Source organism: Ovis aries, chromosome 22 (assembly GCF_016772045.2).
Source record: "Ovis aries strain OAR_USU_Benz2616 breed Rambouillet chromosome 22, ARS-UI_Ramb_v3.0, whole genome shotgun sequence".
NCBI lineage: Eukaryota > Metazoa > Chordata > Mammalia > Artiodactyla > Bovidae > Ovis > Ovis aries.
The window spans coordinates 27,161,354-27,180,312 of record NC_056075.1 but is presented as its reverse complement, the minus strand read 5'-3'; the positions used below and the strand labels follow the sequence as shown (position 1 = coordinate 27,180,312).

Sequence of the window (18,959 nt, the reverse complement as noted above, 5' to 3'; positions counted from 1 at the left end):
AGCCAGCCACCAATTATGAAGCCCAACAACCATGAAACTGTAGTATTCTGTGAAGTTCAAGCCACATGGAAAGGGCCTGAAGGATGGGATTCAACATAAAGAAGAAGAGAGAGGCTAAGATACAACACCCGAGTGAAAAAAACATTTAGAAAGTGGAACCTCCAGTTCCAGCCACTGCAGTTGACATCAAGTGGATGTGAGACTCACTACCTAGCTGAGCATTTATGGAATCCTTGACCCATAAAACCAAAAAAAAAAAAAAAAAAGATGGTTGTCTTAAGCCTCTATTCTGATATAGTGTGTTGCACAGCAATCAATAAGTGAACAGAGGTTGCTTTCTCTATCATGACGGATGAGTTCTACTGCTTCTGAGTTACATGTTTTGAAATGGAATTAACCCAAGATATAGAACTACCATGCAATCATAGAAAAAAAAAAAAACAACTTAAAACATTACATTAGTATGTATTGTCTGCTCTGAAGGAAGGAAAAGAAGAAAAGAGAAGCAGCAGCAGCAGAATGTAATTATGCTCTGGGGCAGCTTGATGAAGCATATTCACCCTGTTCTGCCTCTCAGAAACAACTTGATCAGTGTCTATCATTAAATAATTAAGGAACTAAAAAAATCACATGAAATAGATTTCCTTGTTAACTTCTTCTGGATGATGCCCTCCAGCCCAGTCTTCCTGAGAGCTCTGCAGAGGAGCCAGAAGGCAAATCACACTCCGCAATTTGCAAATCCCATTGAAGAGAAACCCCTGGTGGTCGCCACTGTCTTCTCAGAAAAGCTTTCATAGACAAATACATTAGTAAGGTCTCATGTGTCTGACTTTTCATTATAGGGGACTGGAATCCAAAAGTAGAAAGTCAAGAAACACCTGGAGTACAGGTGAATTTGGCCTTGGAGTACAGAATGAAGCAAGGCAAAGGCTAATAGAGTTCTGCCAAGAGAACGCACTGGTCAGAGCAAACACCCTCTTCCAACAACACAAGAGAAGACTCTACACATGGACATCACCAGATGGTCGACAATGAAATCAGATTGATTATATTCTTTGCAGCCAAAGATGAAGAAGCTCTATACAGTCAGCAAAAACAAGACTAGGAGCTGACTGTGGCTCAGATCATGAACTCCTTATTGCCAAATTCAGACTGAAAATGAAGAAAGAGGCAAAAACCACTAGACCATTAAGTTCAGTTCAGTTCAGTCACTCAGTTGTGTCTGACTCTTTGAGACCCCATGAATCACAGCACGCCAGGCCTCCCTGTCCATCACCAACTCCCAGAGTTCACTCAAACTCATGTCCATTGAGTTGGTGATGCCATCCAGCCATCTCATCCTGTCGTCCCCTTCTCCTCCTGCCCTCAATCCCTCCCAGCATCAGAGTCTTTTCCAATGAGTCAACTCTTTCAATGAGGTGACCAAAGTACTGGAGTTTCAGCTTTAGCATCATTCCTTCTAAAGAACACCCAAGGCTGATCTCTTCAGAATGGACTGGTTGGATCTCCTTGCAGTCCAAGGGACTCTCAAGAGTCTTCTCCAACACTACAGTTCAAAAGCATCAATTCTTCGGCACTCAGCTTTCTTCACAGTCCAAGTCTCACATCCATACATGACTACTGGAAAAACCATAGCCTTGACTAGATGGACCTTTGTTGGCAAAGTAGTGTCTCTACTTTTCAATATGCTATCTAGGTTGGTCATAACTTTTCTTCCAAGGAATAAGTGTCTTTTAATTTCATGGCTGCAATCACCATCTGCGGTGATTTTGGAGCCCCCCAAAATAAACTCTGACACTGTTTCCAATGTTTCCCCATCTATTTGCCAGGAAGTGATGGGACCAGACGCCATGATCTTCATTTTCTGAATGTTGAGCTTTAAGCCAAATTTTTCACTCTCGTCTTTCACTGTCATCAAGAGGCTTTCTAGTTCCTCTTCACTTTCTGCCATAAGGGTGGTGTCATCTGCATATCTGAGGTTATTGATATTTCTCCCAGCAATCTTGATTCCAGCTTGTGCTTCATCCAGCCCACGAGTGTTAGGTCCATGAATCAAGGCAAATTGGAAGTGGTCAAACAGGAGATGACAAGACCAAACGTTGACATTCTAGGAATCAGCGAACTAAAATAGACTGAAGTGGTGAATTTAACTCAAATGACCACTATATCTACTACTGCGGCAGGAATCCCTTACAAGAAATGGAGTAGCCATCATGGTCAACAAAAGAGTCTGAAATGCAGTACTTGAATGCAATCTCAAAAATGACAGAATGATCTCTGTTCGTTTCCAAGGCAAACCGTTCAATATCACAGTAATCCAAGTCTATGCCCCAACCAGTAATGCTGAAGAAGCTGAAGTTGAATTGTTCTATGAAGACCTACAAGATCTTTTAGAACTAACACCCCAAAAAGATGTCCTTTTCATTATAGGGGACTGGAATGCAAAAGTAGGAAGTCAAGAAACACCTGCAGTAACAGACTATTCAGGTATGACCTAAATCAAATCCCTTATGACTTCCCCTGGATGTGGGAAATAGATTGAAGGGACTAGATCTGATAGACAGAGTGTCTGATTAACTATGGGCAGAGGTTCATGACATTTTACAGGAAACAGGAATCAAGACCATCCCCAAGAAAAAGAAATGCAAAAAAATAAAATGGGTGGCCTTACAAATAGCAGTGAAAAGAAGAGAAGCGAAAAGCCAAGGAGAAAAGGAAAAATATAAGCATCTGAATGCAGAGTTCCAAAGAATAGCAAGAAGAGATAAGAAAGCCTTCCTCAACAATCAATGCAAAGAAATAGAGGGAAACAATAGAATGGGAAAGACTAGAGATCTCTTCAAGAAAACTAGAAAACCAAGGGAACATTTCATGCAAAGATGGGCTCGATGAAGGACAGAAATGGTAGGGACCTAACAAAAGTAGAAGATATTAAGAAGAGATGGCAAGAATACACAGAAGAACTGTACAAAAAAGGTCTTCATGACCCAGATAATCACAATGGTGTGATCACACACTTAGAGCCAGACATCCTGGAATGTGAAGTCAAGTGGGCCTTAGAAAGCATCACTACGAACAAAGCTAGTGGAGATGATGGAATTCCAGTTGAGCTGCTTCAAATCCTGAAAGATGATGCTGTGAAAGTGCTGCACTCAATATGCCAGCAAATTTGGAAAACTCAGCAGTGGCCACAGGACTGGAAAAGGTCAGTTTTCATTCCAATCCCAAAGAAAGGCAATACCAAAGAATGTTCAAACTACCACACAATTGCACTCATCTCACATGCTAGTAAAGTAATGCTCAAAATTCTCCAAGCCAGACTTCAGCAATACATGAACTGTGAACTTCCAGATGTTCAAGCTGGTTTTAGAAAAGGCAGAGGAACCAGAGATCAAATTGCTAACATCCACTGGATCACGGAAAAAGCAAGAGAGTTCCAGATACACATCTATTTCTGCTTTATTGACTATGCCAAAGGCTTTGACTGTGTGGATCACAATAAACTGTGGAAAATTCTGAGAGAGATGGGAATACCAGACCACCTGACCTGCCTCTTGAGAAACCTATATGCAGGTTAGGAAGCAACAGTTAGAACTGGACATGGAACAACAGGCTGGTTCCAAATAGGAAAAGGAGTACGTCAAGGCTGTATATTGTCACCCTGCTTATTTAACTTCTATGCAGAGTACATCATGAGAAACTCTGGGCTGGAAGAAGCACAAGCTGGAATATAAATTGCCAGGAGAAATATCAATAACCTCAGATATGCAGATGACACCACCCTTATGGCAGAAAGTGAAAAAGAACTTGATGAAAGTGAAAGAGGAGAGTGAAAAAGTTGGCTTAAAGCTCAGCATTCATAAAACTAAGATCATGGCATCTGGTCCCATCACTTCCTGGCAAATAGATGGGGAAACAGTGGACACTGTGGCTGACTTTATTTTTTTGGGCTCCAAAATCACTGCAGATGGTGATTGTAGCCATGAAATTAAACGATGTTTACTCCTTGGAAGAAAAGTTATGACCAACCTAGATAGCATATTGAAAACCAGAGACATTACTTTGCCAACAAAGGTCCATCTAGTTAAGGCTATGGTTTTTCCAGTAGTAATGTATAGAGGTGAGAGTTGGACTATAAAGAAAGCTGAGCACTGAAGAATTGATGCTTTTGAACTGTGGTGTTGGAGAAGACTCTTGAGAGTCCCTTGGACTGCAAGGAGATCCAACCAGTCCATCCTAAAGGAGATCAGTCCTGGGTGTTCATTTGTAGGACTGATGTTGAAGCTGAAACTCCAATACTTTGGCCACCTGATGCGAAGAGCTGACTCATTTGGAATAGACCCTGATGCTGGGAAAGATTGAGGGCAGGAAGAGAAGGGGATGACAAAGGAGGAGATAGTTGGATGACATCACCGACTTAATGGACATGGGTTTGGGTGAACTCTGGGAGTTGGTGATGGACAGGGTGGCCTGGTGTGCTGCGGTTCATGGGGTGCAAAGAGTCGGACACGACTGAATGACTGAACTGAATTGAACCTGTGTCTGAGACTTCATTAATCTTCCCCAGTACACCCTGGTATATTTGTCTGCTTACCATGAATCATTAATACAAGTAAGTAAAATTAACCATACCCCCTAGGATGATGATGCTCGATGTGCAAAGGATGAAGAATATGGGTATGTTCTGTTCACTGATTTTCAGAGTGGATTCATTCCTATTGGCTCTTCCTCTCATTCTCCTGATTTTCTACTTGACATTTATTCAATCTCTAAAATCAAATGCAGTTTAAGAGATTTTACCCCAAATGGTGTGTCTCTCACCTAAATCAATGTTAAAATATACTGATAGCTTCTCTTCTTGCTCTTTCTCTCCATCTCCTTCTCCTTTATCATTTCTAGTGGAATAAAGAGATTTCTTATCATTAAATGAACATCATTTCTTGTAAAGTTTCCTGTGAGCAAAGAAGATGAATGTCCGTTTCTCCCCACATCATGGCTCCCTCTGATAGCAGCTTACATTTTAAAATGATGTGACCTTTTGCCATTTATAGATCTTCTGGGATTTAAGAGAGAAGTTACTCTGGGACTTGTAATGACCATGGAAGTGTATTCTGATTGAGTTTGAGCTGAGGCTATGGATAATGCTGCAGTTTTTTAAGTCAATGCAAATATTCTCAAGGTATTTAATCAGTCTCCATAGTGACTGCAAGAATAAAAATGTCTCTCAAATTTTTACATCATTCTTTTCCTTTAAAATACCTTTAAAAAAAAAAGTAGATGACACAATACTTAGCCTCAATGAATAGTTCATATACTGTACTATACTCTTAGCATGATAATAGCAATTTCTCCCTCTAGCAAAGATAGTTTATTTTTAAAATGCCAATTAGACTTAGGGTCTGTTTGTGCAGAAAATTACATTACATTGTAATGGTTTTTATTGGCTTTTAGCGTAAACTTTTTTGAGAACAAGATGTACTATCATTCAATCAGGGCTTTTTTGACCATTTCTATAATTTATTTTTTCACCCATTATTCTAATAAAGCATAAAACCATTTCTATGGGGGAGTGATGCTGAAGAATAAAGGAGGCCAGCACCATTGTAAAAAATCTGAGTGTGAACCAGGCCTGGGCATTTTGCTTCAGTGGATTTATATTTAAAGCCCCTCCCCAGATTATCTGTATTTTTTCAAGAATATCTTACCAATCATCTTGTTATTGAAACTCTAGTATTTAAGTCCTGGTCCCTTACTGCCCCATCCTTCTTCCCATCTAGGCAATATTTTCATGAGATATTTGTAATACAAGGGTTTTTTCTTTCTTTTTTAGAACTTGACCATTTCATTTTATCTGAACATTCAGCACCAAATGTGACAGTCTTTGTGAAGTAATAATGGTAACATTGGCACAAAACAACTCTGCTTTCACACAGATGGTCTTATTTGACCCCATAAGCAGCTTTGCCACTGATTAGCTGTGTGCCCTAGAGCAAATCACCTCATTCCTCAAAGCCTCCTTTCCTCATCTGTCACATGCACATAATATCTATCTGAAGTATTTTAAGTCTAGTGAGATGCTGTGTTTTAAAGGTTTAGTGGAGTGTGTGGCACATAGTACATGTTCAGTGAATGTAAACTTAGTGTGTAGTATCCCTACCCTCAATGCTGAAAAGGAGGCTCAGAATGAGATTGAATTGTGAGCTCTTAAAAATGGCTTAACAAATATGGCAGAAATGAAACTCAAATCTGCCTTCCCAGTTAGGGCTTATGAGACACTGTGATTATTTGGTTTGTTACATTATGGTTTGTTTTTTCTGCTTCTCATGGCATGAATGGGATTCACTAAACTCACCTTCTTCCTCTTTTCTGAGGGAGTGCACACATCCACAGCAACACTGACAAGGGGCATGTTTAGGATTTGGTCATGCCTCTTCTTGTGGAAAACAAATGTGTGGTTCAAGCTCCCCGCCTTCAGCCCTGCATACCAACCTGCCTCTCTGCATGCAGAGGGTCATAGTAGTGGGAGCCTAGTCTCACAGTGAAATGGTGTATTTTAGTTTGAGATTGTCTGAGTTAACCCAGAAGAGAGGGTTGTTGTCTGTGGTCCCAAGAGAATCAGAAGCAGTGTTCCATAAAGTTTCTTTCTTGAATTGTTTTTCAAGAAGTGTAACACATATTTTATTACTGGTGAATCTTACTCTTCTGTGTACCTCACAGGGTTTGGCAAAATGAGTACTGAATGAATTATTGTTATCATTGCATAATAAGTAGTAGGTCTTCTATCAAGAGAAGTGTGAAGGGCTGAAATTGTTTGATACACTTCTTGAAAACCCCCTTTATCCCCCCTGAGACATCAAAGTCTTTATTAAAGTAAAAAGACTTCATTAAAGAAAAAAAATAGTTTAAAAGTGAGCTTAAAGAATACAGTGAAAACGTTTCTCTGCAATTTCATTGAATCCATATTTCAGATCACAGGAAGCTGGTCTATTGCTCAAATGGTCTCTCGGCCTCTTAGTATTGAATGACCCTCCCTTGTGTTAATGAACATGGATGGATTAAGGACTGTGAGATGAGCTTCCCTGAGTTCATGGGAGAGGGTGAGAGTGGGACTCATATCGAGTATTTGCTTGCTGGGTCCATCTTTCTACAGACTCATTTCTGACAGTGTTTACTTGATTAAACCTTTTTCTTTTTCATCACTTTCCTCTCCTTTTCTCACTATTGTTCATACTTCAGTCATTTATTTTTCATGAGTCATGTTGGAAGCCTGTATAACTTTCTTTAATACCATCCTCTAAACAGCTACCAGTTGCTAAGCACTTGTTGCTCTCACCCTCAACTCATCCATCCACATTGATCAACCTATTATTCACTTGCTCCGATTACATTTCACATAATTTGTTTTTTATACTGGAGCTAAAGGTTTGCAAATAGCTTCTTATGCTATTTTATAGATTTCTGTTTGAATAGAGTGGCTAGATAACTAGAGTGCCCAATTGCTGCCCTTGCTATTATTCTTGGTCATTGTCATTTTCACTATGGAAATTATTTATTGTGCACCTGTGACGTGGGCATCTGGATCTGAGTAAGCCTTGAGCAAAGAAACAGATGACACCAGTGCATTCCCTCTTGGTTCTACCATGAACGGCAGGAGTGACAAACAAGCAAATGAACAGTGAACAACATAAAATAAATACTCTTTGCTTAAGGACCAAGGAAATGGTGGGAAAACATATATGCCTAGTGGTGGTGAGTGTCTGTTTGTCACTCAGGCATGGCTGACTCTGTGACCCCATGGACTGTAGCCAGGCTCCCCTGCCCATGGAACTCTTCAGGCAAGAATATGGGAGTGGGTAGCCATTTCCTTCTCCAGCTGCCTCTTATTAACTCCATGCTGCCTTAACAGGTATATGATACAATTCTAAAAACAACATACACCTAGGAAAAGAATTGGGAGAGCTAAATAGTAGGACATTCCTCAGGAATGTCCTGATTAGACACCTGGAAGGATCAGAAAGCTACGAGGCAACCTTTTGTAGAAGTACATCATGTAGCCATAAGTTGAATCTGGAGCGAGTCAAAGAGACATTTATTTTTTGATGACACTGAGGTTTCAGGGGGACTGATATCAAAAAAAAGAGAGAAGTGACATATTTGAAATCTATAAATTACATTTCATGTTCATTTGTCACCTCTGGGAAAAGCAAACAAAGTCTCTTCTTTCCCCCTGAAGTGGATGATGAATGGTTACTTAGAGTTGGGTGGTGTAAGCCCTTGTCGCCATTATTGACTTGCTGTAGAAAGTAGCTCATCTATAGTCGTAAAGCATGCAGTGTGCCCTCCAAGGCATGAGTGAACTGGTTCTGATCACTAATGGGCTGATCTGAACAGACTAATTACTTTCCTATTAAAGACAGACTCTTCCTGATGTCTCTACTCTCTTTGCTTCCAAGTAGAAAGCAGGGACTTGTTTAAGAGACTGGAACTCTCAATGGCACAGGGATCCAAGGACAAAGAGGACTCATTCATTTGTTCATTTATAAATATGTATGGACCTACTATGGATCAAGCTTTATGCTGAGCAAATAAGTCCTCCTTTTAGAGAGCTCACTGCAGGAATCCTGCTGACTTTGGAGTCATGCCTTTTATAGAGGTCTTTTAGAGTTCTGTCACGGAGATCATATTTCAGAATACAGAGTATTAAACATAGCAAAACATTATTATTCAAACTCATAGGAAGAGCCAAAGGAAGGTAGAGAGCCAATGTAAACTGGCAAAAACAGGGATCACTGACCATATTTAAGGAATGTAGTTGATTATTTTTTGAAGAATAGTCACTAATTTGAAGTTACTATTTTGATAGTAGAATACCTTCTTGAGAAGATAGGACTTTATCTATAAATGGCATCATTTACATCTAATGATTGGATCACACTTATTACTTACATTGTATCTTTTTTTCTCAAATGGGTTAGACATTTTCTATTTAGATCTTACTTAAATTCTCTGTTTGCTTACTAACATATTTAATTTTCATAACCTACAAAATGACAGAACAAACTTGAACTAATGGAAATATAATTACTGGAGGATTCTAATTTGAAGACTAAAATAATAAGATTCTACTAATCCAGTTAATGAAAAAGTTGGCTTAAAACTCAACATCCAGAAAACTAAGATCATGGCATCCAGTCCCATCACACCATGGCAAATAGATGGGGAAACAATGACAGACTTTATTTTTTTAGGCTCCCAAATCACTGCAGATGGTGAGCGCAGCCATGAAATTAAAAGACGCTTGCAAAAAATTAAAATAAAATAAAATAAAAGACGCTTGCTCCTTGGAAGAAAAGCTGTGATCAATCTAGACAACATATTAAAAGCAGAGACATTACTTTGCCAACAAAGATCCGTCTAGTCAAAGATATGTTTTTTCCGATATAAGCATCCGAATGCAGAGTTCCAAAGAATAGCAAGAAGAGATAAGAAAGCCTTCTTCAGCGATCAATGCAAAGAAATAGAGGAAAACAACAGAATGGGAAAGACTAGAGATTTCTTTAAGAAAATTAGAGATACCAAGGGAACATTTTATGCAAAGATGGGCTCGATAAAGGACAGAAATGGTATGGACCTAACAGAAGCAGAAGATATTAAGAAGAGGTGGCAAGAATACACAGAAAGATCTTCACGACCCAGATAATCAAGATGATGTGATCACTAATCTAGAGCCAGACATCTTGGAATGTGAAGTCAAGTGGGCCTTAGAAAGCATCACTATGAACAAAGCTAGTGGAGGTGTTGGAATTCCAGTTGAGCTGTTTCAAATCCTGAAAGATGATGCTGTGAAAGTGCTGCACTCAATATGCCAGCAAATTTGGAAAACTCAGCAGTGGCCACAGGACTGGAAAAGGTCAGTTTTCATTCCAATCCCAAAGAAAGGCAATGCCAAAGAATGCTCAAACTACCGCACAAATTGCACTCATCTATCTCACATGCTAGTAAAGTAGTGCTCAAAATTCTCCAAGCCAGACTTCAGCAATATGTGAACCGTGAACCCCCTGATGTTCAAGTTGGTTTTAGAAAAGGCAGAGGAACCAGAGATCAAATTGCCAACATCCGCTGGATCATTGAAAAAGCAAGAGAGTTCCAGAAAAGCATCTATTTCTGCTTTATTGACTATGCCAAAGGCTTTGACTGTGTGGATCACAATAAACTGTGGAAAATTCTGAAAGAGATGGGAATACCAGACCACCTAACGTGCCTCTTGAGAAATCTGTATGCAGGTTAGGAAGCAACAGTTAGAACTGGACATGGAACAACAGGCTGGTTCCAAATAGGAAAAGGAGTATGTCAAGGCTGTATATTGTCACCCTGCTTATTTAACTTCTATGCAGAGTACATCATGAGAAACGCTGGGCTGGAAGAAACACAAGCTGGAATCAAGATTGCCGGGAGAAATCCCAGTAACCTCAAATATGCAGATGACACCACCCTTATGGCAGAAAGTGAAGAGGAACTAAAAAGCCTCTTGTTGAAAGTGAAAGTGGAGAGTGAAAAAGTTGGCTTGAAGCTCAACATTCAGAAAACTAAGATCATGGCATCTGGTCCCATCACTTCATGGGAAATAGATGGGGAAACAGTGGAAACAGTGTCAGACTTTATTTTTGGGGGCTCCAAAATCACTGCAGATGGTGATTGCAGCCATGAAATTAAAAGACTCTTACTCCTTGGAAGAAAAGTTATGACCCACCGAGATAGTATATTCAAAAGCACAGACAGTCCTTTGCTGACTAAGGTCCATCTAGTCAAGGCTATGGCTTTTCCTGTGGTCATGTATGGATGTGAGAGTTAGACTGTGAAGAAGGCTGAGTGCCGAAGAATTGATGCTTTTGAACTGTGGTGTTGGAGAAGACTCTTGAGAGTCCCTTGGACTGCAAGGAGATCCAACCAGTCCATTCTCAAGGAGATCAACCCTGGGATTTCTTTGGAGGGAATGATGCTAAAGCTGAAACTCCAGTACTTTGGCCACCTCATGCGAAGAGTTAACTTATTGGAAAAGACTCTGATGCTGGGAGGGATTGGGGGCAGGAGAAGAAGGGGACGACAGAGGATGAGATGGCTGGATGGCATCACGGACTCGATGGACTTGAGTCTGAGTGAACTCCGTGAGATGGTGATGGACAGGGAGGCCTGGCGTGCTGCGATTCATGGGGTCTCAAAGAGTCGGACACAACTGAGCGACTGAACTGGACTGAACTGAAATGAATAGTCATGTATGGATGTGAGAGTTGGACTATAAAGAAAGCTGAGTGGCAAAGAATTGATGCTTTTGAACTGTGGTGTTGGAGAAGACTCTTGAGAGTCCTTTGGACTGCAAGGAGATCCAACCAGTCCATCCTAAAGGAAATCAGTCCTGAATATTCATTGGAAGCACTCATGCTAAAGCTGAAACTCTATAGACTTTGGCCACCTGATGGATGCGAAGAACTGACTCATTGAAAAATATCCTGATTCTGGGAAAGATTGAAGGCAGGAGGAGAAGGGGAAGCAGAGGATGAGATGGTTGGATGGCATCACCAACGCGATGGACATGAGTTTGAGTAGGCTCCGGGAGTTGGTGATGGACAGGGAGGCTTGGCGTGCTGCAGCGCATGGGGTCAGAGTCAGACAGGAATGAGTGACTGAACTGAACTGAATCCAGTGAATAATTCATCAAGTGCTTTCTATGGTTCAACCACTGAATCAATTGTAACCTAATTGTGTTAAAGGTTGTAACTAACTAATTGAAAAACATTGTATACAGTGGTGTGTATTAATTAATGTGTGTATGCATTTGTACTTTTATTGTTCAGCTAGAAATGAATATGCCATGCCAAGTCACTTCAGTCGTGTCCGACTCTGTGCCACCCCATAGACGGCAGCCCACCAGGCTCCCTCGTTCCTGGGATTCTCCAGGCAAGAACACAGGAGTGGGTTGCCATTTCCTTCTCCAATGCATGAAAGTGAAAAGTGAAAGTGAAGTCGCACAGTGGTGTCTGACCCTTAGCGACCCCATGGACTGCAGCCTACCAGGCTCCTCCGTCCATGGGATTTTCCAGCCAAGAGTACTGGAGTGGGGTGCCATTCCCTTCTCTGAGAAATGAATATAGGTAATGATAGTAAATGAAAAAAGGAAAACAATGAAAAATTCAATCCGTGATATGATATGTAGCTATGGATACAGAAGTAGTAGAAGGGGGCACAAACATGATTTAACATGTTGAAGGGTTGGTTAGGGTCAATGCATTTTTCATTTATTTTGAATTCTACTAAAAATGGATCCAGACTGACCTGTTTGTTTTGAGTAAATTTAAGCAGAGATATGAAAGGGGAACCACTGGAAAGTTGGTGTAGTACAGATACATCTAAAATTCTTACAGAGGGATCTCCTGACATCTTCTATAATATCTGAAGTGTCAAGTTCCCAAGCAGAGGGTTTTATGTAAGAATGTATAGAAATCATGAGATTTTGACCTACATATTTTTCATACCCAGAAGAAAAACACGGAAGCTAGGAGTTTTATTTATTCAATAGTAAATATCCATATGTTTGGAAATATTTGCATGATTTTACCTCTCCCGTCCCATGTTACTTGGATACAGAATATCTCATACAGATGACTCAGAGCATAAATGAGTATCAAAATATTCTAAATAAATGATAAATTAAAAGCAGCTTGATATCAGTATATTCTAGGCCTAGGTTTTTATTTTGATGAAGTAATCTGCCAGGAGAAGCAGGTGGTGGGATCCGCACTCGTGGGAAGAGAGTAAAACATATTCTGGTTTACAGAGAAATAGAAAATCAGAGGGGGAAAATCACCTTGCCTGAGACAATAGATGCTCTATAAAATTGAACCTTTTCATATTATCATGGAAATTACTTGTTGGCAGTGGTGCAAAAAGGCTGTTATATATTATTGTTAATTGTGGTTGGAGACACAAAGCAATATGATCATTTGATGACTTATTTGTTATCTAGAAAATGACAGCTTTTATGTGTCAGTAAATAGGAAATCACCTGGAAATATTCTTGTGAATTTAGGAACCATCTGATCCTCCTTGCTTAATGCATACAATAGACTTTAATGATGCCATGGAAGTTTGTACTTAGCAGATTATCTGCTGGTTCCACACCAGACACCCAAAAGGGGAACACTGTCTGCTTGGTGACTGCAAGACAGAGAAATCTATAACTTTGTCAGGAGTTATGTTCGATGGACAGTGGCTTCACTGGAATACAGGATGAGAGGCAATTAGTCTCCAGTTTTGTGTGCGCTCTCCAACTTGTCCAGACAGGGGCTGACAGCCTTGGCGTTCCGTTCACTCCACCACATTCCTTTCTCCTCTTCAAGAAGGGCAGGGAGGAAAACAGCAAGGAACCTAAATCCATCCTTGACTACATAAACACATTCCGGCTGAGTGTGTCTGGTATGCGGTTCTTGTGTGCCATTTGCTGTGACAGGACACGTCTTTGGAAGATGGCACTATCTTGAGGTTTTAATATGATTGCCTCCAGTGCCTGAGAAAGCCCTGTGTGTTTGCCTGACACTCTGCTCTTTTATGACAGGGCTGTAGTTTTTTCTTTTTCTTTTTTTCTTTCTCTCTCTTTCTCTCCTTTCCCTGGAACTGCAGCATCCTCAGCTGGTAATCTTAAACCCTGGGCTGCAGAGGTTTCTCTTCATATGGCCACACATTAAATACATCTTTCATGCCTCTCTGAACCAAACTCGGAGAGTGCCAATTAATAAGTTGATGGGGAAGAAGTCAATGGGTAGCATTAAGGCCACCTGTCTGGAGGCGTTAGGTGTGCACTTTGAGTGAAGGGCAACCTGCAGAGTCTGGAATGAGGTGTTTATCACATTCCTAGAGGCAGAAAATGAGAGAATAAAAAGCAGTTTACAGGGCAGCTCCTGCATCTTGCTCCCATTGTTCTTCACACTGCTCTGGCCAAGGTTAACCCTCAAAAGGAGAAAATCCCAAGCCTCTGGAGCTGTGACTTTTTACATGAGTCTAGTGTATTCTCGTGTCAAAGGCTAAAGATGGAGAGGGCATTCAATGACTTTTTTTCCCATGGAACTTCCGTTTATATCTGTTCAAACTGTTCAGAGCATCTTTCTAAATCTTTGTGACTACTCTGAAAACTCTTTTCATCCATCCCTTTTACTCATGTTCATTAATTTGGTAAATATCTATTGAGTATATAATATATGCTGGACCTCATTCTAGCTGCTGGGAATATACCCATGGGGGATGAAAACAGAGAAATGTCAAGTATCACTATTCTCATGGAATTATTTTCTAAAGAAAGTATATAGACAACAAATAAATACTCAGAGGAGGCATTTGAATACACAGCCTTTGACTCAAGATTCAGAAAATCAGGCTAAAGGCAGGATGATGTGGGAGATTGTTAATATGAATAGAAGTGTAAGGTGAGTGCAGAGAAAAAGAGTGAGCCAGGCAGTCAGGCAAGAAAAGGAAAATTTATTAGAGGGAAAAGAGAGGGTGACTGGCCCTTAAGGAGAACCAGCATCCTCCTTTCTAACGGAGTTCCCACCAATGAAAAATTCTCTAAAGAAATGGTCACCTAGCCAGAGGTCTGGAATCTGGTGGTCTCGCAGCTTTGAGAAGATAGGCACCAGTGAGATAACAGGATGCCATTTGGGCAATTTGGTCAGTCTCAAGGATCACTCTGATTTATTATTTGTTTGCAAGGTCAGCATAATGAGCCATCTTGTCAGTGAGAACCATGTGGACCCTATCAAGAAGGGCTTGTAATAAGAGAAAAATCTAATGGACTGAAATCCCACTGCTATTGGTACTCCTTTCCAGCTTTCTCACAAATACCGGTGACAAATCTTGCTCTCTCATCCCCCCAAATGGAAACTAGATAGGACTCAGTAGGAAGGAGGCTTGAGGTCAGGAGAATAATAGAAAATATTTCAGATTAAGGAAATAACATTTGGGGAGGGGAGGTCAAGGAGCCCTATAGGAGGAAAGAAAACTCACTCCTCCCTTTCTTCTCACCCACCCCCACCCCCCACCCCCCACCCCTGCTTTCAACTTGTCCTACCGCTTTCCTTTCTTGGTGAAAACATTTTTGTCACCTTGGTCCAAGGCAGGAGAGTGAACCTGGCAGTCAAGGTCATTGCCCAGTTGTTCTTCACCTGCTCATTTTCCCTTTGTCAAAAATTTAGCTCATCTTCAAGCTTTGTAAATTTACTCTTCTCTTGTTTTCTTTCCCATAATCTGCCACAGATTATGCTGCTCACAGACCCAGAGATTGAGAGCAGTTTACTGATCAGCTCGGACGAAGGGGCAACCTATCAAAAATACCGGCTGAACTTTTACATCCAGAGCTTACTTTTCCACCCTAAACAAGAAGACTGGATTCTGGCATACAGCCAAGACCAAAAGGTGAGTGGCGATCACCTTGCTCGAGACAGTGGTGCATGGTTGTCCTAGGGAACAACAACCACTTAGTCATCTCTGTATTTCATCTCAGTGGGCAGGTTACGTGCAGGAGCTTGAACCCTGTGCCAGTAGGGCAAGGAGCAGGAATGTGGATCTCAGGCTGCTTGTCTGAGCTGTGTAAATGTCTGAAAGAGCATGCAAAGGAAAAGCTAGACCATCAGGAAGATGTTGCGGAGAAACTTCTTACCTGGAAGTTTCAGTCCATCGACAGCCCCCGACCCCCATGAAATCTGAGACAGTTTTGTGTGTGAGAGATATAATCATTTTTTGTAAAGGACCCCATAGGTTTTCTCAGAGCCTTAAAGGGCTGGATGGCTCTGAAAGAGTTAAGTGCAATAGCTAGCGACTTGTTAAAATAGTGAGAGAAATGTACATAGATGACATTCAGAATCAGGTAATCCAGGACTTTTCTTCTCTTGGTGGTTAGGCTGAAGGAGAAGTCTATTTTTTAAGAAGGCATTGATTGATGTTATGCAATTGTATGTTATAAGCATGTTATGTTTATTGTATGTTCATGTGTGTATGCAAGTGCATGGCAATATGTATATGTATTTTATGGGATAAATACTGTCAAATATATCATGTACTCTATACTGCAGTTGGGCTTCTTTAGTGACTCAAATGTTAAAGAATTCACCTGCAATGTGGGAGAGTCATGTTCGATCCCTGAGTCAGGAAGATCACGTGGAGAAGGGATGGCTACCCACTGCAGTATTCTTGCTTGAGAATTCCATGGACAGAGAAGCCTAGCAGGCTACAGTTATAAAATACATATAGCCCCTGCTTTTAAGGAACTTACATTTTCAGGTAGACAATAAGGCTGACAACAGCAAATACAATCAGATTAGAATTAGAAGAAATAAAATATACAGAGGCAAATGTGAGAGAAAACCTAAAAAAAAAAAAAAAAAGCCAAAAGGAACATAGCTAAAATATTGGAATGCTTTTTGTGAAATGCATGGTTCAGTGAGGTCATTCTGAACATTCTCTTTAGAGGACTTGTAAGTTACAAAGGACGTATATTTAAAGAAATATTGGACTTAGCTGAGTGAGGAGGGTGTTTGAGGATTTTATCCATCTGGACTGGTATAGACGTGTTGGGGTTCTTCCTGATGAGAGAGGAATGATACTAGCAACTTTTCAAGGTCTCTAACTGACATGAGCATTTTTTGAGGAGGCAAATTAAAATTCTTAGGATTGGAGTTTTATTCATGCTGCCCTTACTGCCAAATAAAATCACATTAGCCTAAAAATAGAAAAGATTTGCAATTAGTATTTTTTCCTCTTGAGCAGCCTGGCTCCCCTTTCAGCAGAATGTACAATTTCATTCCTGGAGTCAAGCCACCGTGCATTTGGTCCAGGATGGTGCAGTTACCAGAGGCAAAGCTGAGCAGCTCAGAACACAGAGTATTAGACATTTAATCCACTGGGCTTTTGTATTGTATTTGACAGTTGGTTAATTTTCCCCTGATGCCAGAGGCACAGTGAGGGCCAGATTTACCTGGCTGAGTGAAAACTGTGCATCTTTGCAGTTGTGTTGGAAGAAAAGGCCAAAAATGTAACCCTTCATGTGCCAGCACTTCAGACAGCAGCCCCATGACCACAGTGGCAGAGTGAATTACCTCGGAGAAGTTAGGGCATGTGGGAGTTATAGCCCCAACTCGGCCACGTATGGTACTTGGGGTCAGCCTTCTTTGCCTTAAAATGTGTTTGTGTGGGTAGTTATAATTGCAGATGCACTTGGATGAGACTGAAAAAGATTAGGCTCTGTTTTACGTGCTCAGCATGGTGCATTGTTGGTATAAAATAGCTATATCGAGAAGTATTTGGTCAACCTAGGGAAGGAAAATAAACACACATGAGTTCAGTAGTCTAAGAGGGACTAACAAGGCAGGGAGAGCCTTCATTCACATATGAGTGAAGAGTGAGTGAAGTCGCTCAGTTGTGTCCGACTCTGCGACCACATGGACTGTAGCCTACCAAGCTCCCCTGTCCATGGGATTTTCCAGGCAGTAGTACTGGAGTGGATTGCCATTTCCTTCTCCAGGGGATCTTCCCGACTCAGGAATCGAACCCTGGTCTCCCACATTGTAGACAGACGCTTTACCGTCTGAGCCACCAGGGAAGTCATTCATGTATAGTAGATACCCAATCAGAGTTAGTTCATGGATTCTATGAACCTGGCAACCCGAAGTTTAGGAGATGGAGATCTTATAAAATGATTTCACCTGGACTTTAATGAATATGTCATATTTCTTCTTGGGGGGGAGGCACACTTTACACAAGAGCAATGTCATAAACAATAATGTAAGTTTGTATAGTTAGAAAACTCATGTTAACAGGATCATGAATATGTTGATTTGGCTGAAACTGAAATTATGGAAAGTTAATTATGCATGTACTCCTGGACCCAATCTTTTTTTTTTTTTTTTTACCCTTTAGACTGTTAGGAAAAATAATTCTTTTTTTTTTTTTTTTCCAATTAGGAGCCTTTTGAACATTTTGGTCAGTGGATTTATGTGTTCAGAGCTATAGATTACAAAAATTAACCTGGCAGTAGTATTACGATGAACTGAGGCATTATGAGGTCAAAACCAAGAAGACCCGTTAGGGTGATATCATAGAATCCTTGGTCTGGACCAGACCAAATGAATTCTGTCATTTTACATGTAGAGGGAGCCTTAACAGTCTTTGTTCTGTATGTAGCTGACAAACCAAAAATCTGAGAAGATTTTTCCCCAAAGGGGAAAATACTCATTAGTAACACATGTCTAAGTTAGGCAACTGGAATCTGAGTATGAAAATTAATAGAGTTCTACTAAATGGATGGTGATGTTTAGAGATATCACCAAAGGGGTAGAAGTCAGCCTATCGGCTAAGCTCTGTTTCTCTAGAGGAGAATGAAGGAAAGATGATCCTGGGAACAAAGAATTATGAGAAACCCACTAACAGAAGTAGGGGTGATGGACGGGGAGGCCTGGCGTGCTGCGATTCATGGGGTTGCAAAGAGTCGGACACGACTGAGCGACTGAACTGAACTGAACTGAAGGGCTCCATATGTCAGGATGTGAATCACAGAATGAGGAGTGGTCCATTAGCAATGAGGGGATCCGGGTGCAGTCATTCGATGAGCCATTAACTGGTGGAGTTGGCCTAAAGACAAGTGGAGAAGATGTGTGGCCACTCCAGTGGGCCAGTGATATGGAAATAGCAGCTGTCAGTCACCCACAAATCACAGAGCTTTTAGCTCCAATGAGAGGCAGCAGTGGGCCCCAATGAGGGCCCCATGCCGGTGCTGGCAGGTGAGTGACTTTGGAAAACAGGAACATTCATTCTTCCATGTAAGTATTGCTCATCACTGTGCATGACAGTCACTGCTGCTGCAGAGCTCTCAGCAAAGATGGTGGCTTAAGTGCTGGGATTCACTCTGCTGAGTGCTATTT

The 18,959-nt window shown here is 40.9% G+C and overlaps 1 protein-coding gene across 5 annotated transcripts in view; it reads left to right on the top strand.

Annotated features, from left to right (window-relative positions):
• SORCS1 (sortilin related VPS10 domain containing receptor 1) overlaps nucleotides 1-18,959 on the top strand; it is a 580,387-nt gene that overhangs the window by 354,862 nt on the left and 206,566 nt on the right. For all 5 annotated transcript variants that reach the window (XM_042238470.2, XM_042238466.2, XM_042238468.2 and 2 more), the window contains exon 4: nucleotides 15,301-15,459. In XM_042238470.2, the coding sequence (XP_042094404.1) occupies nucleotides 15,301-15,459 (159 nt within the window). The remainder of the gene's footprint in view (nucleotides 1-15,300; nucleotides 15,460-18,959) is intronic.